This window comes from Trachinotus anak, unplaced genomic scaffold (genome assembly GCF_046630095.1).
Source record: "Trachinotus anak isolate AG129_WGS33_773 ecotype Australia unplaced genomic scaffold, CSIRO_AGI_Tana_v1 ptg000016l, whole genome shotgun sequence".
Classification (NCBI taxonomy): Eukaryota; Metazoa; Chordata; class Actinopteri; order Carangiformes; family Carangidae; genus Trachinotus; species Trachinotus anak.
Genome location: NW_027273867.1, coordinates 3171246 through 3197176, shown reverse-complemented (window position 1 = coordinate 3197176; position 25931 = coordinate 3171246). Strand labels below are relative to the sequence as shown.

The following is a 25931-nucleotide window of genomic DNA, read 5'->3' as shown; positions in this document are numbered from 1 at the left end:
ACTGTAAATTCAGCTGTTGAATTCAGCCATTCAGCTGCGTTTTGTGATGCTTTGTCAGACAAATAGTTGGAGTTGTAGGATGGCTGGGTAGCAGAACTTTGATTGACACATGGGCATGGCAGCATTGTGCAGGCAGCTGACAGCGTCTAATGTGTTTGTTTCTAAGTTGACTTACATATAGATTACAGTCGGTGGGAGTGAGCCGTGATTGACAGAGGCGCTCCACAAACACTCAGCTGTAGGGAACGTTGGAGAGCAGGAGGGGGGAGGTGTGTGTTTAATGATTTAGTGGAGCTTGTTTTGGAAAATCTCATGACACCTGTCCATCATGTAAAATACTGTTTATACCATAATAAACAAATCTACCAAGCAGCTATAATGTGCAGTAATGTCTCTCTTGTTGCAGTGATGAAGATCATTCAGTCACTGACAGTGGAGATGAGTAAGAAATGCTGAAAGAGAGCAAATTGGCACATAGTGCAGCTATTAGCTCTCCGCTGTGTGCAGCTGTACACCGCTGCTGCTGTTACTTCGATGTACAGCAAGTTTCCATCTCCATAACTCTCTTTTTCTCCTTTCAGTCCAAACACAAAGCTGCTAATCGCTGTAACCCTTCTCTACTCCACCCTCATCCCATTCACTCTCCCACGAGACACTTCCTGATTTTACAAAATAATCAGTCTGTATTGAAGCAAAATCCACAGCTGAAAATAGTAGGACATTACAGCAAAAATATTGCTCCCCGGTTATGATATTAGTCAGTGTTTGCTGTTTGTTGGAGTGGCAGTCAGGCCTCAGATAAAGCCTTAATCTGGATCAGTGGTAATTATGCTTGCTCACGGACTGTGAGAAGTTCCTTATTATTAGCGATTGGATCCTGATGCGCCTTTTGAGTCCTCCTCATTGGAAACAGAAGAGAAGCTCCTGCGCCCCCAGATTAGGTTAAAGCTCCAATTATGTGGTGAAATATTTAAATCCTAGTCTGCAGTGATTTAGGAGTTCATTGCTGGGTTAGCAGAGATAGCTGCGCGAGTGAGAGGGCTTAGCTCAACAATGAATAATGCTTCATTGACAGTGATGGCGATGAAAAACGAGCCGGGGAGTTTCAAAGACAAAATAAAACATTAGTGCTCGGTGGGGCCCAGTGGCTCCAGGCAGCAGCTGCTGCTCTACAGTACATGATGCCCGGTGTGGAGATATTAGCCACATTACAGTTTGTCTGCCATCACTATCCGTCACAGGTGCTGGCTGCTTTTACTGCCTTTTCTCTTTCTGCATCTGTGCACAGGAGCACTGCACAATGCTCATTTCTTTACTGCCAGTCTCTTCTCTAATGCTGCAACTTCTCTAATTTGTTTGGTTAAATGTTCTTAAATGAAATTACAATTCCCCGGCAACTTCCTTGTTTGGCTGTATTGAATTATGGGACTGGTGTAATTGACTGAAATTGCAGGGGGGGGGGGGGGGGGTTGAAAAAAAAATCCAGCCACAAAAAATCTCATCGTCCTCCCTCCTCTCCTCCCCTTCTCCTTCCCAGCCAGAGGGAAGAGCAAGATAAGTTGCTTTAATATCAGCCACCTCCAACCCCCCAACATATGTGCATTGTGCAAACACACTCTCCCTTTCTCTCTCTCTCTCTCTCTCTCTCTCTCTCTCACACACACACACACACACACACACACACACACACACACACACACACACACACAGAGACACACACAGAGACACACGCCTCAGCACATCTACCTTCTTCATCCCCATCAAATCAGACGTCAATCAGTGGAATGTGCATCCATAGTGCTGTTGTGTCGACTGCAGCTCGTTGTCTGTGATTTAAGCACAGCCCTAATGTGCCTCTCACTTAACCCCAGATCATATTTAATGATCTCTCTACTGTTCTCTGTCTCCCTTTATCTCCCTCTCTCTCTCTTGGGTGGCCACACAATAGATTGTTTGCTCGTGACAGTGTCCAGCAGCCACAGCGCTAACTGCCTCACAGTAACAACCTCAGGGGGATTGATGTGCTGTGGCTGTCTTCACAGTCACATTAGTGGGCTGGTCGGCAGCTGGAGGGTGCTGCTGTGTTCGAGCCCTCTCACACTGAAACAGCTCCAGGGGCTGGCCGTAGACTGATGTTAAAGTTTGCCAACATATTGAGCACATTTTGGATTTTCACTGAAGGATGTGATAATAGTCATTTTTTCCACTTGCCTCTTTTTTGTTCAGCAGCTTCAGGGGAGTCGGTCTGTAAAACCTGCCTCATCTTCCTTCACATGGTCAGTCTGAGTTTGTCCTCCAGAAATCATGCCCTATAGAATTTGGTACGTCATTTTCTGGGAAATTTGGGGGGGGGTTTGTATCTAAATTTCAGTTGTACAAATAGAGCAACTTTCATTCGTTTAACATGGGGGGGTATTTTATTAGCTGATTCCAATTATTTACCATTTTCAAATAGTTTATTCAAAATTTCAATTGTTTCCTGACAACTGGGATAAGTAAGCTTAATTTAAAACTTCAAATAAGAACAAAAATAGGGAATTAGTTTAAAAGAGAAATACAATACTATGTTGTTTAAAGACAACATTTGACAAGTGTGCAGCCAAAGCACATGGAATTAGGTCATTATTATTATTATTACTATTATAATAATTATTATGTGTTGATAGTGTTGATATCCATCAGAAGATATATTTGTGGTTTGAAGAACCAAAAACCATCTCAGTGTAGTTTTACATCTCCTCTCTCAGGCTTCTCTCTGGAGCTCTAGTAACAACGTGTCTCTGTTTTCTGAGTGATCCAATAAAAATATAGCAGATTTTAGGTAAACGCTCAGAGAAACCAAATCCTGCAAGGCTGGATGTGGGTCCAGGTGGGCGGGGCTTTGGGCATGGCTGAGGGCGGTGACTGCTTTATTGTGACATCACAAAGTTCCAGAAGTCCTGACGGCTGGTTTTAAGGCTCAGTTTCTGAATACAGGCTGTGTGCATTTCTCTGTGGACTGAGGCTTTGATACTTTCACAGTATTGATATAGAACCTAGACCTGCTTTATAGTCACAAACACATGGACATCTACCTTTATACAATGAGGGACCTGATATGTTCCAGTTTAAAATGTCTAAACATCAAAACATTGATCCTGTCTTGGGTTTTCCAATGTCCAGCCTACACTGTAGATTTTGTAAAGATTGTCCCTCCTCAGTGTGAGTATGTGCTGTGTGTCCTTGCTACGTGTGGAGACTCACTCATGTAGAACAGATGGGCTATTCCATGTAAACCATCAGGAAGCAAAATGGTCATCAGATGCTCAGTCCCCACCGTTAGCCAGCACATCACAGCTTTCCTCTTCTCCACCCAAACAATTCTCCAACTGCTGCTCATTCCCCTCTTTGTCTGAATCTGGTTTTCACACAATCTTCTGCTCTGATGGTCCCTTCTCTCCCTCTTTTTCTTTTGTTTGTTGCATCCCTAATCCATAGTAAATTTGTAACAACAAAACGTTTTTCTCAACCATTGCAGAATCACCACTGTGAATGTTTCTCTTCTTCTGTGCTGATAACAGTGAAGCTAAAAAAGAAAGGGGAGCATTACTCTGGTTTAAGAGATGGTGTAGTGATATGGGAGAAAGCAAGACAGAGACAGAGCTTCAACAAGTTTCTAACAAGTAAAGTGGGATGCTGACAGTGTTATCTTTGGAAGTTAGGAAGAAAACATGAAGAAGTAAAAAATTAAGAAAAAGTATTACAAGGATTGTACTCAAAACTGCCCTTATAAAGGTAAATAGCATTTAGACAACAGTTTAGTCATCATTTGTATTGGTACAGTATTATACTCACTAAATTATCAGCTGAGATCTGTGAACGCAGATCTCAAACAGTGGTGTAATGAGATCCAGTGGTTAAGAAAATAAAACCCAAACCCAAACCCTCTCCGTGCTCAAGCCTTTAAGACCTGACCTAACCCAAGACCTGAGGCTGTGTTTCTATAATTCTTCCTTTAAAGAAAAAGTGATGTGAAGACGGTGTGTATGATGCTTCCAGTGTGTTCCAGCTCCGCCCCTCGGGCTCTTCTCCAGAAGGCATCCAAATCAAATTTAACCGAGTACACTCATGAAAAACAACACAAGGTGATAACCTCTGCTATGAAAAGTACAGGTGTTCTAATTTTTTACTTTCATGAAAAATTTTCATGAGCACTTTTCAGTTTTCAAATGTATCAAATGTAGACTATAAATAGCAAAAAAAAAAAAACTTAATAAGTAACTAAAGAATGTCAGCATTGGCACATTAAATCCACATTATAAGTGGATCATCAACACATTAGCCCCTTTAAGGAGGTTTCCTACTGAGCAGTGTTGGCAACTCAACAGTTTTCTCACTAGATTTGGCGACTTTAAAGACCCTTTAATGACTAGTGACTTTTTGGACAGACTTTATCTCCTCTCCTTCCCGCCCAGCTCTGGCTCTGGGCAAGAAAGAGCATCAGCACGTTCAGTCGACCAATCACCAGCCAGTCAGTCAGCCACGTGAATAGGCTGTGAATGGGCGTACCTAACGACCAATTGTTTGTGTTATAAATGACTTAACTTTACTCTCTAAGTTTGATTTTGTTTTGTCTAAATCAAGCAGCAACTTCCGAGACTGAAAAAGCCAAAATGGCACTTCTTCAAAACGGCCACTAGAGTCTGGCTCCAACAGTGAGTCAATCCTCACAGACTCACATGTTAAAATGCCCAGCTTTACAGCAGAAATAAACATGTTTACAATCTGGTATTAAAACAGGTTTTAGTCTCTATAGCTAATTTCCCTCTTCATGACAACTGTTTCATCTGTTTCATTTTTGTTAAGGCTTAATGTTCTGCATAATTGAGGACATGCTGCTTTGAGTGACAGGTGAGTGAGTGTATATTTGCCACAAAGTGACATGCACCAAAGTCTCAGCTCCACACACACCCCGCTCATCCATTTCTGGATTAGCCGGGAGTTCGATGGAGTCAGGCAGTGGCAAAGTCGTTCTTCAGAAACCTATGAATGACGTCACGTCATCCATCTTTATTTACAGTCTATGGTCGAAATAGACAGAGTGAACAATAGTACATTTATTTCATGAATTTGTTCATGATTGTGACGCCTCTCCCACTGCCTCGGAGGTTGACCTCAGCAGGCCATTGGTTGACAGGGAGGGTTGTCAGCTGATGCAGTCCACCTGGGCCTTCTGGACTATACAAGCCGGGCTTACTTGCTCCTCTACCTTCCAACTCTTGACATCCATTTATTTCAGCAACTGTTTGCTTTGGCACATACAACACCTCCACAGCAGACATGCCACTCATCCATGCGCTGCTTCCATGGCTAAACTTGCTGATTTCCACACCCAATTGCAAATGTGTCTTACTTTTTATTTTTAATAAACTAGTTGCATTTAGTAGACCCTGTGCGTGGACTCTTCACTGAGCCAGCTTGTGAGAAAGGGGGTCACCCGGGATCACCAAACCCATTCAGTGAGGTTACATCTAGCATGACACATGGAGGCTTACTCTGTTGTGAACTGGACAGTTGGTGTCACTGACCATTTTAGTTTGTGACCACTGTGGTTTATTAATGCTAAATGCGGTGTAAGTGCTTTTACTTTCAGTTACACAGTCTGTGCAACAGCCTGCATAAATCTGTCTTTACCTACATTAAAGTGTTAGGTGTAGATGCACGCGGCCTGCCTCTCCTGTTCACAAGCTGTGCTCTCTGTAATACCAGGACCCATCATTCATTTTAATGCTTTTGTTACCTTTAAGTCGGAGTCCTGACCGTAGCCTGGGTTCGAATCCAGCCCTTTGCTGCATGCAGTCTCTCTCTCCTCAAACTTTCCTCTCTCTCACTCTTTGTCCCTATTGCATAACTTTAAAAAAAACTTGCAAAACATGACAAGCATGAACACAAACAAACGTAATGATCCGAGCCCTGAAGCTTTAGGACCCCTTTGGGGTCAGGGTAGTAAAACTCTACCCAAATGTCTACTGTAAACATCTCTTGCAGCTTGTACACAGACTTCATGCCCTGCTTACCATTGTTGTGTATAATTTAGGTTCATTATCAGCATTTCAGGGTCTCTTACTTGCAGTGATACATCCATGGCTTGTTTATAACCTGTCTGACTGTTAGTGTTATAACAATGTTGCCATGTTCCCAGATCTCAATCATCACTTTTGTGAGTATATTTATCCCCGACTGATAGAAATAATGGCACAAACTATGAAAATAAGATTCAAGCTGAAATAAACTGGAGTGATCTTTTAAAGGTCCCATATTTTACAGTTTTCCTGTGGTTTATTTGAAGATTTGATCCACTCTCAGGCTTCTCTCTGGAGCTCCAGCAAAAACAGGTCAGTGAGCCAGTCAGTCCCTCTTCTGATTGGCTGACTGTTTTCTGAGTGATCGAACAAAAACACTCTGAGAAACCAAATCCTGCATTTTAAGGCTCAGTGTCTGAATACAGGCTGTGTGCATTTCTCTGTGGACTGAGGCTTTGATACTTTCACAGTATTAATATAGAACCTAGATAGATATTTTAGATAGATTTTTTGATTATAGAACCTGCTCTATAATCAAAAAACACATGGATATTTACCTTTATATAATATGGGATCTTCACAACAAATACTGGTTTTTAATCAAAGCCATAAATCAACAAAATGAAGCATCAATCTCACCTTAGCTTACACGTCACCTCCCTTGAGCCCGTCTCCCAGAATCCATGCAACAGCTTCTCTCTCCTCTCCTCCTCCACAGTGCCTCACTTCTCACCCATAGTTAATTGTCCTCCATTTCATCTGTTTTTTTCCTCTCTTTCTTTCCTCTCTCTTTCTGCACATTGTGATGAGCTATGTCTCTGTTGTTCCTGGCTTTCACCCATCCCGCTCCCCTCTAGTATTTGAGTAGGTTCTGGACAGTATAGCTGTATTAATGGCACCTCTGGCTTCAAACTGCTCTACGCTACCTGTCACAGCTCTGCTTCTGCATCCCATCTTTGCCAAAGCATCCCACTGACACTGTTGCGCTCATTATTGCAGGGCCCGGCCACCCAGCTCGGTTCAGCTCAGTGCATTCACAACTACAATCCTGCCAGTGTTTTTGAGAGCTCAGGTCATATGGAGCTTATTTACCGTGTGTAACTGTGACACATATGGAGCAGAGTGAATAGGCTGCACTGAGGAGATCATTAGCAACAGTCTGTGCAATGACAAAAGTCCCTGTGTGTGTATGTGTGTGTGTGTGTGTTTGTGTGTGTTTGTGTGTGTGTGTGTGTTTGTGTGTTTGTGTGTGTGTGTGTGTGTGTGTGTGTGTGTGTGCGTGTGTGCGTGTTTCAGAACTCAAGTGCAGACCACCGTGTGAGGCTGGACCTGGGCCTATGGGACAAATTCAGTGAGCTGGCCACTAAGTGCATTATCAAGATCGTGGAATTTGCCAAACGAGTGCCTGGCTTCACGGGGCTGACCATCGCGGACCAGATCACGCTCCTGAAAGCTGCCTGCTTGGACATTTTGGTAAGTGTTGACGCTTTTATTTTGGAGGAAAAAACCTGCTTAGTGAAATAATATTTGTCTTTCTGTCATAAAAGTGTAAAGGTGTAAAAATGTAAATTTAAAGTTTAACTGCTGCATAGGAAGATGGCTCCTACTACACTGAAAAGTCAACTTTCAGTATATGCACTGGAGTTTTCAGGGTCCCACGTCAGACTGGACTGGACAGCCATGGCTGGAGACAGGTATGTTTTCAGGTTGTCCATCCCTCCATCCATTACATTCTCATGAATGTGATATCTAAGTAAGGCCTCAAGGGAATTTCTTCAAATTTGGGACAAACATTCTCTTGGATGAACAGATTAGATTTTGGTGGTCAAGGTCAAAGGTCAAGGTCACTGTGACCTCACGCCCGTCCTATTCTTGTGAACACAAGAATATTAAACCATCTGTAATCATTTTTTTGTCATTACAATGTATGAAATGACACTGTGAGAGAGGTCAGTGGAGACGGATAGAGGATCTTCATCCTGCTTGGCTTTATGGAGCTTAAAGTAAGTTCAGCTCATTTTTAACTGTCCAGTCCCAACTTTACTGGTGGTTAATGCTCACCACTCTCATTGTGTTGTTTTCCACCACAGAAGGCTGTTTAGCAAAAAACCTCTGATAAACCTCACTATACACTACCTGTGAAGCACCAAACTGCAGGACCTGGAAGTGAAAAAAAACAAAAGACAAAGAATATTGTGAATACTGTACTTACATTCAGAAAATAATGACCTTGCAGTTGCAAGTCAAATATGGTCAGAATCTCCTCTTCCTGAGTTACAGCATTGCATAACGGTCAGAAAATCAGTTCCTTCTTGCATCCAAGTGAATGTTTGTACCAAATTTGAAGAAATTCCCCACAGGCGTTGCTGAGATATCACGTTCACACTCAGACTGATGCATGGATGGACAACCTGGAAACATAATGTAGACTGTAGCACTGGCTGGACTGGAATATAATTCATGCCTAAATATGTAAAACTATAATTGTTGACCTTTTTGAAGTGCTACATCCATCCATCGCAATCCATGTATTTACATTTACAACTAGAAATGTGATGGATTACCATCATTCATAATAGATAGAATAGCAAATAAATAGGGTAAACAATCTGGCACCCTGGTTGCTGTACTGATGGCTTATTACTGATGTATAAAGTATTAGTAATAAATAATAATAAGTTAATTGTCATATCAATTAGTTTCAGGTTTTGTATATAGTATTTTGAAAAAACAGAGGTAACTAGAAAAAATGAAAATAGAAACAGAAAAAATAAAAACATAACATATATCCTTAATATACACTCACCAAACAATTTATTAGGAACACCTTTAAGCCTGCTTATTCATCCAGTCGGCCAATCATGTGGCAGCAGTGCTGTGCATAAAATCCTGCAGATACAGGTCAGGAACCTCAGTGAAAGTTCACAATAAAAATCTGAATGAGTAAAAAATGTGATCTCAGTGACTTTTACTCAGAATGGAGCCAGAGTCAAAAACATCTAGTGAGCAGCGGCTCCATGGACAGAAACAGCTTGTTGATGAGAGGGGTCAGAGGAGAATGGCCAGACTGGTTGGAGCTGACAGAAAAGCTACGATAACTCAAATAACCACTCCACTCTTAACTGTAGTGAGCAGATACACATCTCAGAATGAACAACATGTCCAACCTTGAGGTGGATGGACTACAACAGTCAGTTAAGACCAGAAACCTGAGGCTGCAGTGGACACAGACTCACCAACACTGGACAGGTGAAGACCTGGTCTGATGGACCTGGACTTCTGCTGAGGCAGCAGATGGTAGGGTCAGAAGTTGACACCAGCAGCATGAATCCATGGATGCAACCTGCCTTGTGTCAACAGTCCAGGCTGGTGGTCGTGTGATGGTGTGGGGAATGTTTTCTTGACTCACTTTAGGCCCTTAATGCTGCTCAATCATGGCTTGAATGCCACAGCCTAACTGAGTATTCTTACTCACTATGGTCATTCCTTTATAGCCACAGTTCACCATCTTCTAATGGCGACTTCCTGCAGGATAATATTCCATGTCACAAAGCAAAAGTTGTCTCAAACGTCTCTCATGAACATGACAGTGAGTTCAGTGACCTTCAGCGGCCTCCCCACTCTTCAGATCTGAATCCACTAGAACACCTTTGGGATGTGGAAGAACAGGAGATTGAGAACATGAATGTGCAGCTGACAAATCTGCAGAAATGATGTGATGCAGTCATATCAACGTGGAGCAGAGTCTCAAAGGAAAGTTTCCCACATCTGGTGGATCCCTGACATGAAGAACTGATGCTGTTCGAGAGCAAAGGGAGGATCTACCCAGTGTTAGGATGGTGTCCTAATAAAATAGCCAGTGAGTGTATATCTATTACTTACATAAGCCAAGCCACATAAACACATACATTATTTATTAATCACTAATAAGCCATTAGCTACAATTTATAAACACTTCATAAAGAAAGTGGTAAGTTCTCCCTGTGGCTGGTATATGTGTCTTTAAAAGGCATGAACTATAACAGAGGAAGTGATATACAGGATAATCTTTGCAAAATCTATGGTTAATGCATTAAGATGCATATTAATGTTAGCTGTAAATGCAACGTAGCTAAACATGTCTAACATCCAGACAAAACCTGGATAAAAGAATGCTGATGAAAATGAGGAATAGTTTGGACTGACTTTGTTAATCGATGTGTGTATGTCTTAACAAGTTCAGTTTCTGTGGCAGTGGCATATTAATCAACGGATTTTGGATTTTATATTGACTAAGTCATATTTGTCAGATGTGACGAAGCTGTGGAGCAGCAGTGAACTCCCAGGAACACAGAGGTGAGAAGTTGAAGGCCAGCTGTGATGACTTTCTGGCTCTCACTCAGCCATCAGCGTCCGTTCACCAGCGCATTTCTGTGGTGAAGGGCATAGATATTGTGTGCACAGGGGCTGGGTTAGGGAGTGTCAGAGTAAAGATCAAACACTGTGTGTGTGTGTGTGTGTGTGTGTGTGTATGAGAGAGAGAGAGAGAGAGAGAGAGAGAGAGAGAGAGTGTCTAAGCGCAGGCCTGGCCAGCCGGTGTGAGTGCCGCCAGTAGCCATGTTTTATTCTGTTTCATGTTGCAGACACGCCTGCCACTCACTGTCAGAAGCATACCACTCAAATAGCTTCAAAGGCTACTGTAGGCTTCACATCCACCGTCAGCCGCTTCATTAGGTGCTCACACACACACAGGCACACACACAGACACATGCAGTGCAGCAGGGAGACCCAAAGGTTATTTTCTTTGAATGTGTGGAAGGTCGTTGTTTTGGCTGTGCTTGTTGTCTCTGCTGCTCTTTATGGGAAACTTGTTAGACCTGGTTCGGCCTCATTCTGGACTTTAGAAATAGTCTGGACTAATGTCAAAGAGGAACAAAATGAGAAGGTTACATCATTCTTTGGTTGAAGTGCTCACAGTTCAACACAATATATGAAACTCCTGACGTACAGTCTCATTCTCGAGTGACACTGTATTTTTATGCCTCCACGTCGGTGACAGGCAGGTCTGGAGGCATCATGTTTTCAGGTTGAGAGAGAGGAGGAGAGAAGAAGACAGGCTCTGAGCCTGTTTTCTGATTGGCTGACTGTTTTCTGAGAGATTGACTAAATATAGATGCAGGATTTGGTTTCTCTAAGTGTTTACCTGAAAGCAAGACTGGACAGTGAGTGCTTGGGGCATGGTTAAGGGCAGTGACTGTATACTTATGACATCACAAAGTTCCAGAAGTCCTGACGGCTGGTTTTAAGGCTCAGTTTCTGAATACAGGCTGTGTGCATTTCTCTGTGGACTGAGGCTTTGATACTTTCACAGTATTGATATAGAACCTAGACCTGCTTTATAATCAAAAACACATGGACATCTACCTTTATACAATATGGGACTTTTAATTTAAAAAATAATGCACAGTTTACGCATAGAGCTTTGAGGTGTACAGAAGTTAGAAAATCTCATTAACATCAACAATATGTAAAGAAACTGAAGCCAGTTTTAGCTGGGGTTTTTTTTGTTTTAAATTACTGCCACTATCCTAAGTAATCCTTAATAAATAGATTATAAATGGTAAGTCATGACTTTATTTGTTTTTTGTTTATATCATTGAGAACAAATTTTGGATCGCCCAAAATATTGCTGACGGAGCTTCTCCCTGCCCTCTGCTTGTCCCTGCCAGATCCTGCGCATCTGTACAAGGTACACCCCTGACCAGGACACCATGACCTTCTCGGATGGACTGACGCTCAACCGGACGCAGATGCACAATGCAGGCTTTGGCCCACTCACTGACTTGGTGTTCACTTTTGCCAACCAGCTGCTGCCCATCGAGATGGACGACACGGAGACAGGCCTCCTCAGCGCCATCTGTCTCATCTCCGGAGGTGGGCAAGCCAGGGCAGAGCATCTGAGCATTTAGTGAGGGGAAGGGGCAGCAGGAAAGGACAAGATATGATAAAACTCACAGAGAAAGTAAAGGACACAAATATAAATGTAAGGCACTGCTTTCTAAGCAATACTTGAAACCCATCGTCACCTGTTACATATATAGTGTATCATTATTATATCTCAAATATACAAAGAAAATCAAACTGCCCACACATGAATAAGGGATAATATACAGCGAGCAGGTCATTAGAACTAATTTAAGCCTAATTTAAGGGTGATGCAGGGTCCTGTACATTATCCCTCTTATCACATGGCTACTTACCAAAGAAATCAATAGGGTTACCCTAACCCTAACCCTTTACTGGCAACAGTTCAGCCATTAACTATGATTCAAAAGTTTCGTGCTCTCAAAAAATATCAATATTCTAAAAATTGTCCATGATGATGAGAAGAAATCCTCTGATGGAGTAAAACTGTCATACACAGTAGCAGTGTGCTATTCAGAAATAACAGACCATAGAACACCGGAATTGACCAATCAGAGTACTTAATAAGGACAGACAGGATGACGTTAGCAGCGGTGTTAAAGAATAAGGACCACGCCGTGTAGCATTTAAACTTAAAGAGTTATGTTAGTTTTTAAGCTTTTCGTTGTGGTAACATCACAGCTGACTAGCTAGCTATGCAGTCTGCAAAGTAGCATTAGCGGTGCACCTCTACCACAGGGGATGGTTGTTCACCAAACCCACACGCAACACAGGCCTCGTCAGTGCTAGGTAAGAAGGAGGGTGTCTGTTAGCTAGCATCTCTGTTAGCCAGTGATAGAACTGTGACAGCTATGTAAATGTATTTAAAGTAACATTACATAAGCCATGTAACTTTTAAAGAAGAATTAAAAACATTTGTGCAGATGAAAATTTGAACTTATAAGAGCTACAGTCTTACCTGGTATGGCCAATAAGCTGATGGTGGCTAATGTTAGCAAATTTTAGATGCATTGCCATGTAACTAACAAGTGAGTTAGTTTGATGACTTTCTTTCTTTTTTTCTGTTTGTAGTTCTTTTACACTTTGCTTCACATAAACATCTCAAAGGTTTTATCACAAAAAGTGAGACAGGTAAACCTCACCCGTAGGAAGCTATGTCTGAAATCACTCACTCATTCACTACTCCCTCACTCAAGAGTTTACTCAATAGTGTGCAGTAAATTGGGATTTCAGATACTTAGCATCATCATCATTTTGTGTCATCACTGATAAGTGTAGTCTTGCAACTCTTCACATCTCAGTGAAATACAGCACATTGACATGCAGTGACATGAGCAGTGACTTTTTTCATCCCATTGTGGAATTTGCGAGGGCACTACATAGTGCATAAACACTCAACACAAATTAAATAAAGTGGCTGGTGTAGTCTTGGAGTACACATCCAGCAGAGTGAGTAAACTGATTGATTCTATATTCTAACCATGTTTGACTGCTTAGGTGGTTAACTGATTCCCCCAGTTTGACATCAAGTGGAGCTGCAGTCCACCTATGTCTGAAACCGGGTTAACCACAGGTTGCTATCAGTGAGGCAGCACTATTCTGATTGCCAAACGCAGGAAGGAGAGAGAGGAGAGAGATTATATACAGGTATGTCACAGCAGCATCAGTTAGCTGAGTGAAATGTTTGAACTGCCCCCCAGGGGAAATGAGCCTGCTCTGCTTGTTTCCACCAAGATACCCGAGGCATGACTAATGCCTTCATGTCAGCCTGCATGCACATTAACACACAAGTCTCTGTCCTGTTCTCCCTCACACACACACACACACACACACACACAAACACACACAAAGATTGACTGTATGGCCACAGAAAGTTTCACAGCCTCAGCTCAAATTATCACTCCCCCATCTACCCAACATTTTCATCAGTGCTTAGGCATCATCGCTGCCGGGTTTTCATTCAACAATATATATTTATATGCTCATTTCCCAGAGACTTGGCAAATATTACAGGCTCTTGCATAATCCATGGAAAGTGCAAGACACTTCTGATTGCATCTGTAATCACGCACCTTGACTTCGGGCCCAGCAGCTACTGATTTCATAGCACACACTGCCACCCTAAGGCCTAATGATGGAGTGTGTATTGTGGACAGACACAAAATGAAATGTAACCATCAGTGTGTTACACAAGACATTTTCAAAACAGACCACTCAGATAAAAGACATTACTAATTTATATAAATTTAATTGATTATTGAGGCTACATACCCGAAAATACTGAAAAATTCCCATCACAATATTGCAGATCGCTGGCTGACTTCTTCAGTTGTCTTGTTTTGTTTTGATAAGCGATCAAACACTTTACAAGTCATACAAAACAGAGAAAGGTAGCAGATCCTAATGTTTGAAACACTGGACCAAGCAAATTTTTGGCTTTTTTGCTTAAGAAGTAACTTTTGCACTGAATAAAGTGCAACTTTGGATGATACCCACTTGATTGGACTAACTTACACTGCTGAAGCCTCATATTAACTTTAAGTGGTTGCTTATTCAGGCTCAGGTCAGGGTGGCAGCAGCAAGTTTTGTTTCCCATCACTTACATTGAAACTGCTTTAGGAAGGGGTTTTTAACACTAAGAATGGACAGCAGGAACAATTAGACCAAGCAAAAACAGCTTCATTGCATACATATGGGCATGTAACTAATTTCTAAGAAAGAGTGGAAAATGTTTCCAAAGATAGTAAATACAAATATAAAATATGAAATATACTGTATACAAAATGTTACATGAGATGTCTAGAATATTTCACTTGCTAAAATAGTTTGGCCATAAATATATTAAGTCTTGCATTTCAATATGTTTCAATATTTTCTAGGTGATGACAATGATGTTTGGAACCGTAAAGGAAGGTTGTTATTACCGCTTGGCTGTTGCTCTGGTCATCAGTTCTAACGGTTATGTTAACATTTTACTCTCTGATGTAATTGCTGAGTTATCCAAATGCTTAACATAACTAAAAATGGAGTAACATACACAAACACTTGCCCCTAAGACCTGTTTTTGAGTTCTGAGATCTCAGCTATTACTTTAGTGAGTAGAGTATTATCTAAACCCGATAGGCCACAAGAATGAAAACCAAATTGCAATACAGAAGTAGAGTACCTATAAAGCTTTAAAGCTTCTTACAAGGAATGTAAAACAGGAAATCTGCAATCTACTCTCATATAATGTAATTGTACCCAGAGAGTCAACTATATTGTTGTGAGGACTGTTTGCAGATCTTATTTGCATTTGTATTACTGCCTTCAGGGTTGGAATCATGCAAACGTTTAAAATGCAACAGTCACTACCTTGGACACTTACAGGGTTGTACAATCTGCAGGACTCTGTAAACTCCAAATGGTAGAGAAATTATAATGTGATCAAAATAAAATCAAGGTAGGTATTCTCCACATTGCCAGTGGCTGGATATGATGTACAGTATAATGAAGCCAAATAAAAGCCATTGACATGATAACTATAAAAAATCTCTGCCAGGTGAAAAGTCCAAACATTTTTTCATGTGGTATTTGGGCCAGCGCCTCTATTCACATAGCAGAGGCTTTAGTGCATTTCACCACTCAGTTACCCTAATAATCACTATGTGATGGACTCTGGATAGATGCGTGGCTTTGAAAACCACATCTGCTGATCACTTTTGACTTTTAAACCTCACAGTTATCAGAGCTGAACACTACCAGTCAGAATAAAGGATTTAAATGAGCATTCTGCTCAAGTTATCTAATATAGCGATATAGCGCCTCTGTAGCAAATGAGTTGACATAATGAGATAAACTCTTCCTTCCTTATCAAACCAGGCTTCACGCTGTGATACATGTATTAGCCACAAGCTTGTCTGCATCAGATAAAGCAAAGACATGGATTTGTCACAGTTGGGCCTCAAGTCTGACTTGATTTGTGTGTGTGTGTTTGTGTGTGCGTGTGTGTGTGTCTGTGTCTGTGTGTATGTGTGTATCAGATCGTCAGGACCTGGAAGAGCCCTCTAAGGTGGACCAGCTCCAGGAGCCACTCCTGGAAGCTCTGAAGATCTATGTGAGGAAGCGTCGGCCCAGCAAACCACACATGTTCCCCAAAACCCTGATGAAGATCACAGACCTGCGCAGCATCAGTGCTAAAGGTGGGAAGGATATGTCACCTAACACTTACATATATCAGGTTATCAAAGTTAGAAGGGTGACTTCGAAAAAGAGGCATCCAGGTCTGCCTACAGGTCAGTGGCTGATAATACACACATAAAGACTCAAAGACTGGAGGCTGCCAGGCTGCTGTCATTGTGAATGGAACCACCAAATATCCTCCTGGCACCTCCTCCCGTGATTCAACAAACAGAAGTCTTGCTGCAATGCAACAAGGAGATGTTGAAAAAGGTTCAGCTTTATGCAGATGTTCTCTGACGTGGGTCAGCAAAAACCTGGAGACAACCAACTACACTTGTTTTGAAACAGAGGCTGTTTTCCACTACAACTCAGTTATGTAAAAACACTGAACAAATTGTGGGAGAAGATGACTGTTGTTGCAGTGAACTGCTTCCTCATAGTACTCAATATAGTACAAATTTATCAAGCTACCAAGCCACAGGTTTTGACCACAATGCATGGAAACACGTTGCTCAAGAAATGGACTGCCTATATATTGACCCCAATATGATAAATTTTTTTGAAAATTTGGTTTGAAAAAGTAGGGATAGTCTTATATTGGATTACATTTTTGTGCATGTTTGAAGAAGACGAAGAAGAAGTTTTTCCTTATGTGCATGATGCAACTTCATTTCAAAACTGGTGAAGATTTAAAGCTCCTGCAGTGGGTGCAGAGGGATCCTCCAGGCTGAATTCTTGGTTGTTGACAACTGAGCTAATTAGTGTTGATGGTGTGTGGAGGAGGACAAGCTAATGATGTCCACAAGGTAGATAGCTAGACAGGTAAAATTGCATGGTACTACAGGATGGATGAATGTTGCAGTGCATAACCTCACTTATTACTATTGATGACAGCAGAAAGTCTAGAGGGGTAACTTTTAGCCAGTTAAAATAAATTTTGTTCAGAAACAAAAGGTCACTTACAGGGGATTACAGTGGAAGTTAGCACCTTGCTATGTTGACAGGACAAATGTGACATTCACAGTTGCCCAAAATCTTTTCAGTCTCAGCCTCCCACTGCAGACTTAAAGGTCCCATATTTTACACTTTTGTTTGAAATTTACCTGAAGTGTTGATCTCCATCAGAAGATATAGTTGTGGTTTTAAGTACCAAAAACCATCTCTATGTACATCCCCTCTCTCAGGCTTCTCTCTGGAGCTCTCGAAACTCAGGTCAGTGAGCCAATCAGAAGGGAGAATCTGAGTCTCTCTTGTGATTGGCAGACTGTTTTCTGAATGATCAAATAAAAAATACAGCAGATTTCAGGTAAACACTCAGAGAAACCAAATCCTGCAAGGTTGGATGGTAGGTCCAGGTGGGCGGGGCTTGGGGCATGGCTGAGATCAGTGACTGCTTTGTTGTGACATCACAAAGTTCCAGAAGTCCTGACAGCTGGTTTTAAGGCTCAGTTTCTGAATACAGGCTGTGTGCATTTCTCTGCGGACTGAGGCTTTGTTAAGTTAATATAGAATGTAGCGCTTATACAATATGGGACCTTTGAAGCATCTTGCTGTTGATTTTAAAGTGCACTACTTAAGTTAAATTAATGTCTCAAATATAGTTTCCTGCTGCTAAAGATCTTTTATTATTATTTTACATAAGATGTCTGATCAAGACAATGATCAGACTGATTTCAGACTGTCAACTGCTTCTGGTGGTTTTCATTGATGAACGGGGTCTCCTGAGTTGTCATGCGAGTGGCTCAGTCATCATCACACAAAAGTGTGAAACTTTTCATGTGATTGCTTGTATATAGGACAGATTTTAAAATATTGTCACATGTAACATTAGGATACTTCAATCAGACTACTTTTTCCAAAGTTAAGAAAGAACTTTCACACTGCAATTTTGTTTCTGTTTTTGTCACCCTCATCATCTTGCAGGAGCAGAGCGGGTCATCTCTCTGAAGATGGAGATCCCAGGTTCCATGCCACCGCTCATCCAGGAGATGCTGGAAAACTCAGAGGGCCAAGACAGCCAGAACAGCAGCAACAGCAGCAGCACTTCAGCCGAGGCGGGGGCCAGCCCCAGCAGCAAGGACAGCCACAACGAGGACACCACTGCTCTGGAGTCGCCTGAGTCCTTGGACACTGAGGGGGCTACAACCACTCTGCCCAGCGACGAGCCCTAGGAGGTACCCACGGGTGCCTCTGAGACTTACTCTGACATTTCTTTGCACAAAAAAAGAACAGCTGGGCAAGACGTCGACCCCTATAACCCCTCTGCCTTGACTCTTCGATGCTTGGTATTACATTATCTTTATATCCTTCTTCTCCCATTCCCCTAAGATTCCCTCCTTAAAAAGACTACATTAACACGGAGGCCTCAAAGGATCAGTGCTTTGTGTATAATTCTGAATTGAGCTCTTATTTGGCATGGTGTCTCTGGGACTGTGGCCCTAACGAACCGCCAGAGATGATACTCCTCAGGTCTCCTGTGTAACTTCTTATCTGCATGATGGGAGTTGGATAAGTAGTTTTACTTCTCTCTCTCTCTTACTCTGTCCTCATCTCTTTTCATCTCTAATATCGCATACCATTGTACATACCATTGTATGGTTAGATCTCTGTTTCTATGATGAATTTTGTGGTGCTTTTTTCATTGTCTTAAATATTATCTTTGAGGCGATACATCAAGGTTTAAAGAGGGACGAACTGTATGTCCTTCAAAAAGTTATCTAGAATGTTATTGCATATAGACATTATGGAAGTCTAATATTTTATATTTGTTCCTATATTTAAAACTGTTCTTGTCCTTTAAAACACTTATTATTTCATGTCTCTACATGAATGAGAGTACATCTAAACCACCAGAATGCAAAGCTTCTCTCCATATCGACAGCCAAGTCTGTTCTTCTTTTTTTTTTCTCAAAGGAGGGAAGCACAACAGCAAAAGCCTTTGACACACACTCATCAGATTGACCACATCACACCAACTTTTCAGCCTGGGCATGAACTGCAGAAACCCAACGTACCAGATTAGATTTAGATCCAGCCTGTCAATGAAATTAACTCATTTGGTGGCTGTATCTCCTCACTAAATCAGTTTACCTCACTGTCAAAATAGATTGGGGAAATTAGGTGATAGATACCAGAGATTTTTCTGCAACAGACCGTGATCACATAGGATGCCCTATACCTCTGCTGGACCATGATTCAACTTTAACTGCAGTTGGAGAAGAGGTTTCACAAGTTTAACTAATTTCTCCCCCTAAAAGATTAGGTTCACTAAGGTATCAGGCTTATTTTACTGGCTTCAAACCACGAGTGTCCACTGATTGTATGAGGAATGTGTCCAGCTTCACATTTTGCTACTTCATATTTGTTCAGTATGCACCAGCATGAGTTCACTGTTCAGGAGGAAAAAAATGCCTCTTTGCCAGGGAAACTAATTTACTAGAGAATACAAAGAATACAAATGTTAGCGCAGAAACAATGAAATGAGAAGAAAATAGATCATTGAACGGCAAATATCCACATTCTCTAAAGCAGGGACGACATTCATCTCCTCCTGCCTGGTTTAAAGGGAGTCAGTCAATCTTGCAAGAGGCAAGTAGTACGGAATAAAGGCAAATTATTAAAACATAATGTAACAGTACCACAAATGGAAGAGTGATCAAGTCAGTGAACTGACCCAGTAATTTCAGTTACACACAATATTCATCCAGTGTTGGCTAACATTAGCTAGCACAAGACACATTAGCTAATGTTCAGGCAAGAACTAGTTGCACATTGCCTGAGTGTACTGGATCTAGCAAGGCTGTTATTTCATTTTAGCTTTTCATTTGTAAGAGAATGAAAGTGCTGATTCATCCTATCAATTTAGTTTTTCTTCCAGATAAATTCAGCTACCCAAAGTTTCTGTCTAAAACCTGGATGATCATCTGACTGTGGTTCTTGTCCTGTGGCTTCTTTTAACAATGTTGCAGAGTTCCCTTATCTTAACAGTTACTTTGATGAGTATACTGTTGTTATTACTGATAAGATTACTGATACTACAAAAATAAGACCCAAGATGTAATAAACCTAAGTTTCAACAATGGAGCTACTTGGGATGCTGTAACATTGCTAAAATTGGCTTGGACAGGACAAGAAGCACAAACAATCATCTCATCAGACAGGTTTCAAATCAAACCTCAGGTTAGCCAAATTCACTTGAAGAGAAAACTAAGGTTATACACATAAATTAAATCATAGTTTTCCTTTAGCCTCTTTGTTGCCTTGTTCACCTAAATTCTTGCCTCTTCTGTGAACTAGCAGTTCTAGGTTTTGTGCTTTAGCTTCTGCTGTGACCACAGCCAATGGCAACTTTGACTTTTCCAAGAATTGGCTGAATGTCAACCTAATGAGTGTGTATCTGCCACCATCAGCATGAACTACCAAGGCTTTGCAAACACACATGGGCTCTGTCATGGCCTTATGAGCAGAGCTCCTCAACTCGCTTTTCTCTACCTTTTCAGAAGTGTCTTGTTTGAACCAGTGAAACATAGGGGCAACACAATCCTTAAAACACTGATGACCGAGCTGCGTGGGTCAGGAAGATTGTACACTAAAGCACATGGTGGGGTGGTATCCACAAGCATTCGCCTTAGACTTTAGACTTGACAGTGTAAGCTACATTTAATGATGCAAAAGGAGATCCTAGATAACCCTTCACTGCCCTTAGAGGTGCTGCTGAGAAAAGCCTCTCTTTGGATGGTGGATGCAGCTGAGCTCTTAATCCTGTTGGCAGGGAAGTAGGAGGTGTAGTGTATCAGATGTGGTAGTCCTGCTGAAATTAAAAGATGATCCCAGAAAGCTGCTTCTCTTCACAGCTGATTTCACACATCATATTGAACAATGACAATTAAACTCCATTATAGCCCCTGAACCTGCTGGCTGAATGGTTCCATTCACTCTGATATCAGTTATCGTTCACTTACAGCACAGGGGACAAACTGACTGTAGCATTTAAACATGTTGAACCTTTGAAACATAGCTAGTACTCAAATATAATGATATTAAAGCTAACAGCAGCACCCCTTCAACCACAGCAAACTAATCAAGCGTAAAGATTATACATCATAAAGAACATTGATGTTCAAATAGCTATGAAAATACTCTCACACTACTGTCATTCATTCAGTAGGTCTAGACACACCGGGACAGTTGTCTAAAATTCTTGGTTCAGTGTAGTTAATGTGAATTTGTATTTTGTCATTTAAAGCTGTACATCAAGTTTTGAATTTCAAAATGAATCTGCATTGAACATAAGGTTTTGACACCGAATTGAGTTTGAATTCAAATTTGAGATTGAATTGCAGTGACATAATGCAAACAAGCCTACATCACTTCAGCATCCTGGTCAAGTGATACACCTCAACATTTTCAAAGAGTGGAATGAATTAAGTCTGAGCTCTTTTGCATTTAATTTAGACATTTACAAGCATGTATTCTTTAAAATTTGAATTTGGAATTACAAAATGTCAACTAACTGGCTTATTCTTGAGCTTTTGACTGTATCCCACTGTCCTTGTCAGCATATAGTATTTGTTTGTCATGGAAGTATGGTTGTTCAACTTTTCCATGATTCGGAGCACTTGCAGGACTTCTCATCTGTGTTCCCTAAAAGTAATCATTTTGGGAAATGGACTAATTCAATGAAATTCACACCAAATTCTCAGTGTGAAGTTTGTGCTCTGTGTAGTGGCCCCAAAGTATCCAACAATAGAATGAAAAAGTTAGTCTCTGTGGTATGTATACTTTGCTAACAGTCCCAAAGTGCAATGTTTTGCATTCAATTTATATTTATATAAATAACATTCATGTGACATTTGATTTGTCACTGATGCAATATGATGATGACTCAAACATTTCTGATGTCTCCATTTACTTCTTACTAACTAAGACTAATCTATTCAAAACCAAATTTGACCATGGCATCTGTTTTTTAGCACAAATATACTCCCATACATATTAACCTAACCACTTTACTGAGATGAACTCCATATGAAATTGTTGCAGTGGCTGGATGAGTCTTTCTGTAAAGTGACAGCATAGGGCAGTGAAGGGTTCTGGGTCTCAGCAGCACAAAATAAAAACCATTTGCATTCCATCCCTGCCCAGAAATACATATCATAAGGGAAACTAGAGCTGTTATTTTATTTTATTTTTTTAAATGAAAAACAGTTTTTGTTTTATTTTGTCTTGTTTTAATATGTTTGAATGTGAATAATGTCATGGAGTCTGTCAGAGGAATGATATGCAGTGTTAAGGAATATTTAATTCTATTTCGATGTAACATAAGAAATGCTCTCCCTTGATTTCCTGTGTTGTTCTCCTGGTGAGAGCCATCTAGGTGTTTTTTTTTTTTGTTTTTTTTTGTTTTTTTTTTAAGCTGGAAAACCTTCACAGCCGAAGAATGTCCACACCCACCCCTGAAGTGTCCGGCCATCACTCAGGCGCTTGGACACAGCAGGAGCTGTTATCTGTTCCTTTAGGAAACAACTTCACAATGCTGAATTACTCTTGTTTGTTTCTGTTGAATGTTGTACCGACGTAACTGTAATACTCTACTATCTAGCTCACTGCAAAGGTGTTACATAAATGGTGTGTGCTTTGCATTTCATTTGGCAGCTCTGTGGAAAAGATGCTGGAAAAGATGTTATTTGTCCTTGGGAACATCAACTTACATTTCAGTGTAAAAAAAAAAAAGAAAAAGGAGGAGGAACTGGAACTTGGTGGGCTGATCTGGGCATCCAGGTCATACTTCACACAATACACACATATGTAATTTTGGAAAGAGAAACAGGAAGAAATCAGTGATCAAGTCACAAAACTCCGAGATTGTTGATATCTTCTGTTCCTGTTCCATGTCAAACAACAGAGCTGCCCCCCCCCCCCCCCCCCCCCCCCAGGAGGCCAATCAGCTGTCGTCAATCAATCAAAACCAATCAATCGACAGCTATTTGGTTGGCAGGTCAACTGATGAATTAGGAATTGACTGAGTAAGTGAATAAGTGCTTTGAAAACCAACAGGATTTGATTTAATCAGATTTAACCTGCTGTAGTTACTAGTTTATGTCAATAGTAAGTCCAGGGAAAAACCACCCCTCAGATAGTCAGACAGCAGACCACCACCCTCCACTGAGAACACATTAAAGCTGCACTACTAAATATTTTTATATTACTAGTAGATCATATACTGTAGCTATGTGTAATGTAAAAGGTGTCACTCATAAGGACAAACCCACAAAGAATTATCACCGATCTCTACAGTTCTCTGGAGAAGTTTAGCCTCTTTTATAACCTGCAACGTAAATGTTTAGTTTCAGTCTCACTGCTCTCACTGACCTCATTTCCAACCACAGCAGTCTGCTGTTTTCAGCACAAAGTTCTGATACAGTGCATCACTCACATCAGCCAACAGACAGACAAGTCAACAGCAAGCCATTAAAAACAGAACGCCATCAATCTGGGACTAGCGTACCTGCAAATGCCACATATTGAGGACCAAAAAAAAAAGTATTTTCCAAACAGAGTGAGGACACTTTGGGAAACTAAGGACATTTTATCTGGTCCTCACTGTCTGACACACCTTCAAAGGGCTTATGTGGGTGGAGGCTTTGTTTATGGCTATTTAGAATTAGGTTTAGATCAGGGTAAGTGTAAGGGTTAGGTGAGGGAATGCATTATGTCAATGAGTGTGCTCACAAAGATTGAAGTGCAAGTGTGTGTGTGTGTGTGTGTCCGTGTGTGTCTGTGTGTGTGTGTGTGTGTCCGTGTGTGTGTGTGTGTGTGTCCGTGTGTCTGTGTGTGTGTGTGTGTGTGCGTGTGTGTGTGTGTGTGTGTGTGTGTGTGTGTGTGTGTGTGTGTGTGTGTGTGTGTGTGTGTGTGTGAGAGTGTGTAGTGGTCAGCTTAAAAGTGTGGTTATATTGTTTACATTTGGGCAGCTGTCTACAAGACTAAGAAAAAGTAGAGTTATAAGTGAGTTGAAGGTTGAAGCATCCTTTTAAATACTAAACTGAGTTTTGAAATCCTGATAATTACAAATACTTGCTTCCCTGGAATACTACAGTATAATGTTGGTGGGAAGTATTTAAACTACAGGACACTAAAACAGAAACACTCCAGACCAGGACAACTTCCACCCTAGATGACATGGCAGCTGCCACACATTATGCCAAGATGGCTACCCCATTACTAGCATTGCAGTCAAACCATACAAACCTAAATTAGCAATTTTTATTAGGCTACATATTTTTAATTGCTTGTCAACAAGTGAAACAAGATAAACAAGTGTTATTAAGGTAGTTATTTTCAGATGTACCCAATATATGACTTGAATTACAGGTAGGAGGCTGTTTTTTCCCGCTCATTATTACTGTCTGACCAATCTTCTGTTAACCTTCCTAGTGGCTAACTCAGCTAATACCCCAGAAAACACAATAACATAGCAGTAGGGTTACATTAACCCTGTATCAGCCCCACACATCAGTCCATCTCCAGATGAAACCAGGAGCCAGAACACATGACTGTGGCCCTCAGTACCAGTCGTTAACAGTAGCTCTGTTGTCTGTCCTGGAGGTGTGTTGGTAGACATCACAAACATCCATAGTTGCCTTTTTTCCATTGGTTACAGAGAGCCTCACCACCAATCATATGCAGTGTTGTATAGTCATGTTAATATGAGACATGGTGGTCATATCTTACCAGGCGTGAGGGTGGAAATGGGCAGGGACTGATGTGGATCAATCCCATCAGCTCCTGCCGCCAGGCCTGTAGGGCGGAGTTGACCTCAGGAGCCGCTCTGAGGTTTGAGCTTCGATCTGTTTGCTCTCCATTTTAAATATTGTCTTTGTTTGTACATTAACATATGCTTTTTATGTTCATATACTGTTTAACTTTACCATGAACTGTCCTGGCAAAGTAATAAAATATATTTATTTTAAAATCCTTGTATGTGCATTTGTTAATATAACAAATAAAACCCAGGTAACAACCATATGAGAATCACGTGAATCTTGATGACATACAGTGAAAGTGTAGTGTTCATCACAATATCTAGTATAAACTAATTAGCAAGAAGTTGCAGTGAGATAAGTTGCTGCTGACATCAGATCAAAACCTTAAAGGTCCAACTGTGGCTTCTGTCGTTTATTACATCATACGATGTTAAAAATGTTAGAATAACAATACGATTGTACAACTTACCATGATTTTGCCTTTCTCAAAGCCATAATGGAGCTAAAAATATAGTTGGTCTTGGTGATAGAACGAGCTCATTAAATGAACAATATAATTAAGGAGAGAGAGGAGAGAATGAATGTGCCGAGTTCTCCCTCAGCTCTGTGGAATTTTAGTGTCTTTCAGCTTGCTATTTTGTTTTTTTGTTTTGTTTTTTTAGGTTCACTGTGTTGGTTCACTCTCAGCAGCCTTGTTTCCAACTGTAGCAAGCAGCTGTCTACAGTGAAAAGGTTCTGACAAACCAAACCCACATAGAGCATATACCTGCCCAGCATCCAGCAGCAGTCAGAAAGCTACATAGCAACACAGCTAACGGGTGAACACTGATGTTGCTCTGTTTGCTGGATATGTAATATAGGCAAGTTTTAACCATTTTAACCATAATGTGATAATATGTCAGTGTTGTGCTGACAGCTTCCACTGCCCCCAAGCCAAACAGTCTTAACTGCAGCTTTAAAGTGTGGTCACAGTATTCACATTTAGCCTGGTAGTTACAGGATCCCGGATTAGAAATGTTGCACTGACAGCTGACGTTTTTAA

The 25931-nt window shown here is 41.0% G+C and overlaps 1 protein-coding gene across 4 annotated transcripts in view; it reads left to right on the top strand.

The window, feature by feature from the left end:
* Positions 1-22865, top strand: part of LOC139634012 (retinoic acid receptor beta-like) — a 94272-nt gene extending 71407 nt beyond the window's left edge. For all 4 annotated transcript variants that reach the window (XM_071500230.1, XM_071500231.1, XM_071500228.1 and 1 more), the window contains 4 exons: positions 7359-7535; positions 11771-11975; positions 15989-16147; positions 18051-22865. In XM_071500230.1, the coding sequence (XP_071356331.1) occupies positions 7359-7535; positions 11771-11975; positions 15989-16147; positions 18051-18298 (789 nt within the window). In that variant the 3' untranslated portion in view covers positions 18299-22865. The remainder of the gene's footprint in view (positions 1-7358; positions 7536-11770; positions 11976-15988; positions 16148-18050) is intronic.
* The last annotated feature ends 3066 nt before the right edge of the window (positions 22866-25931 follow it).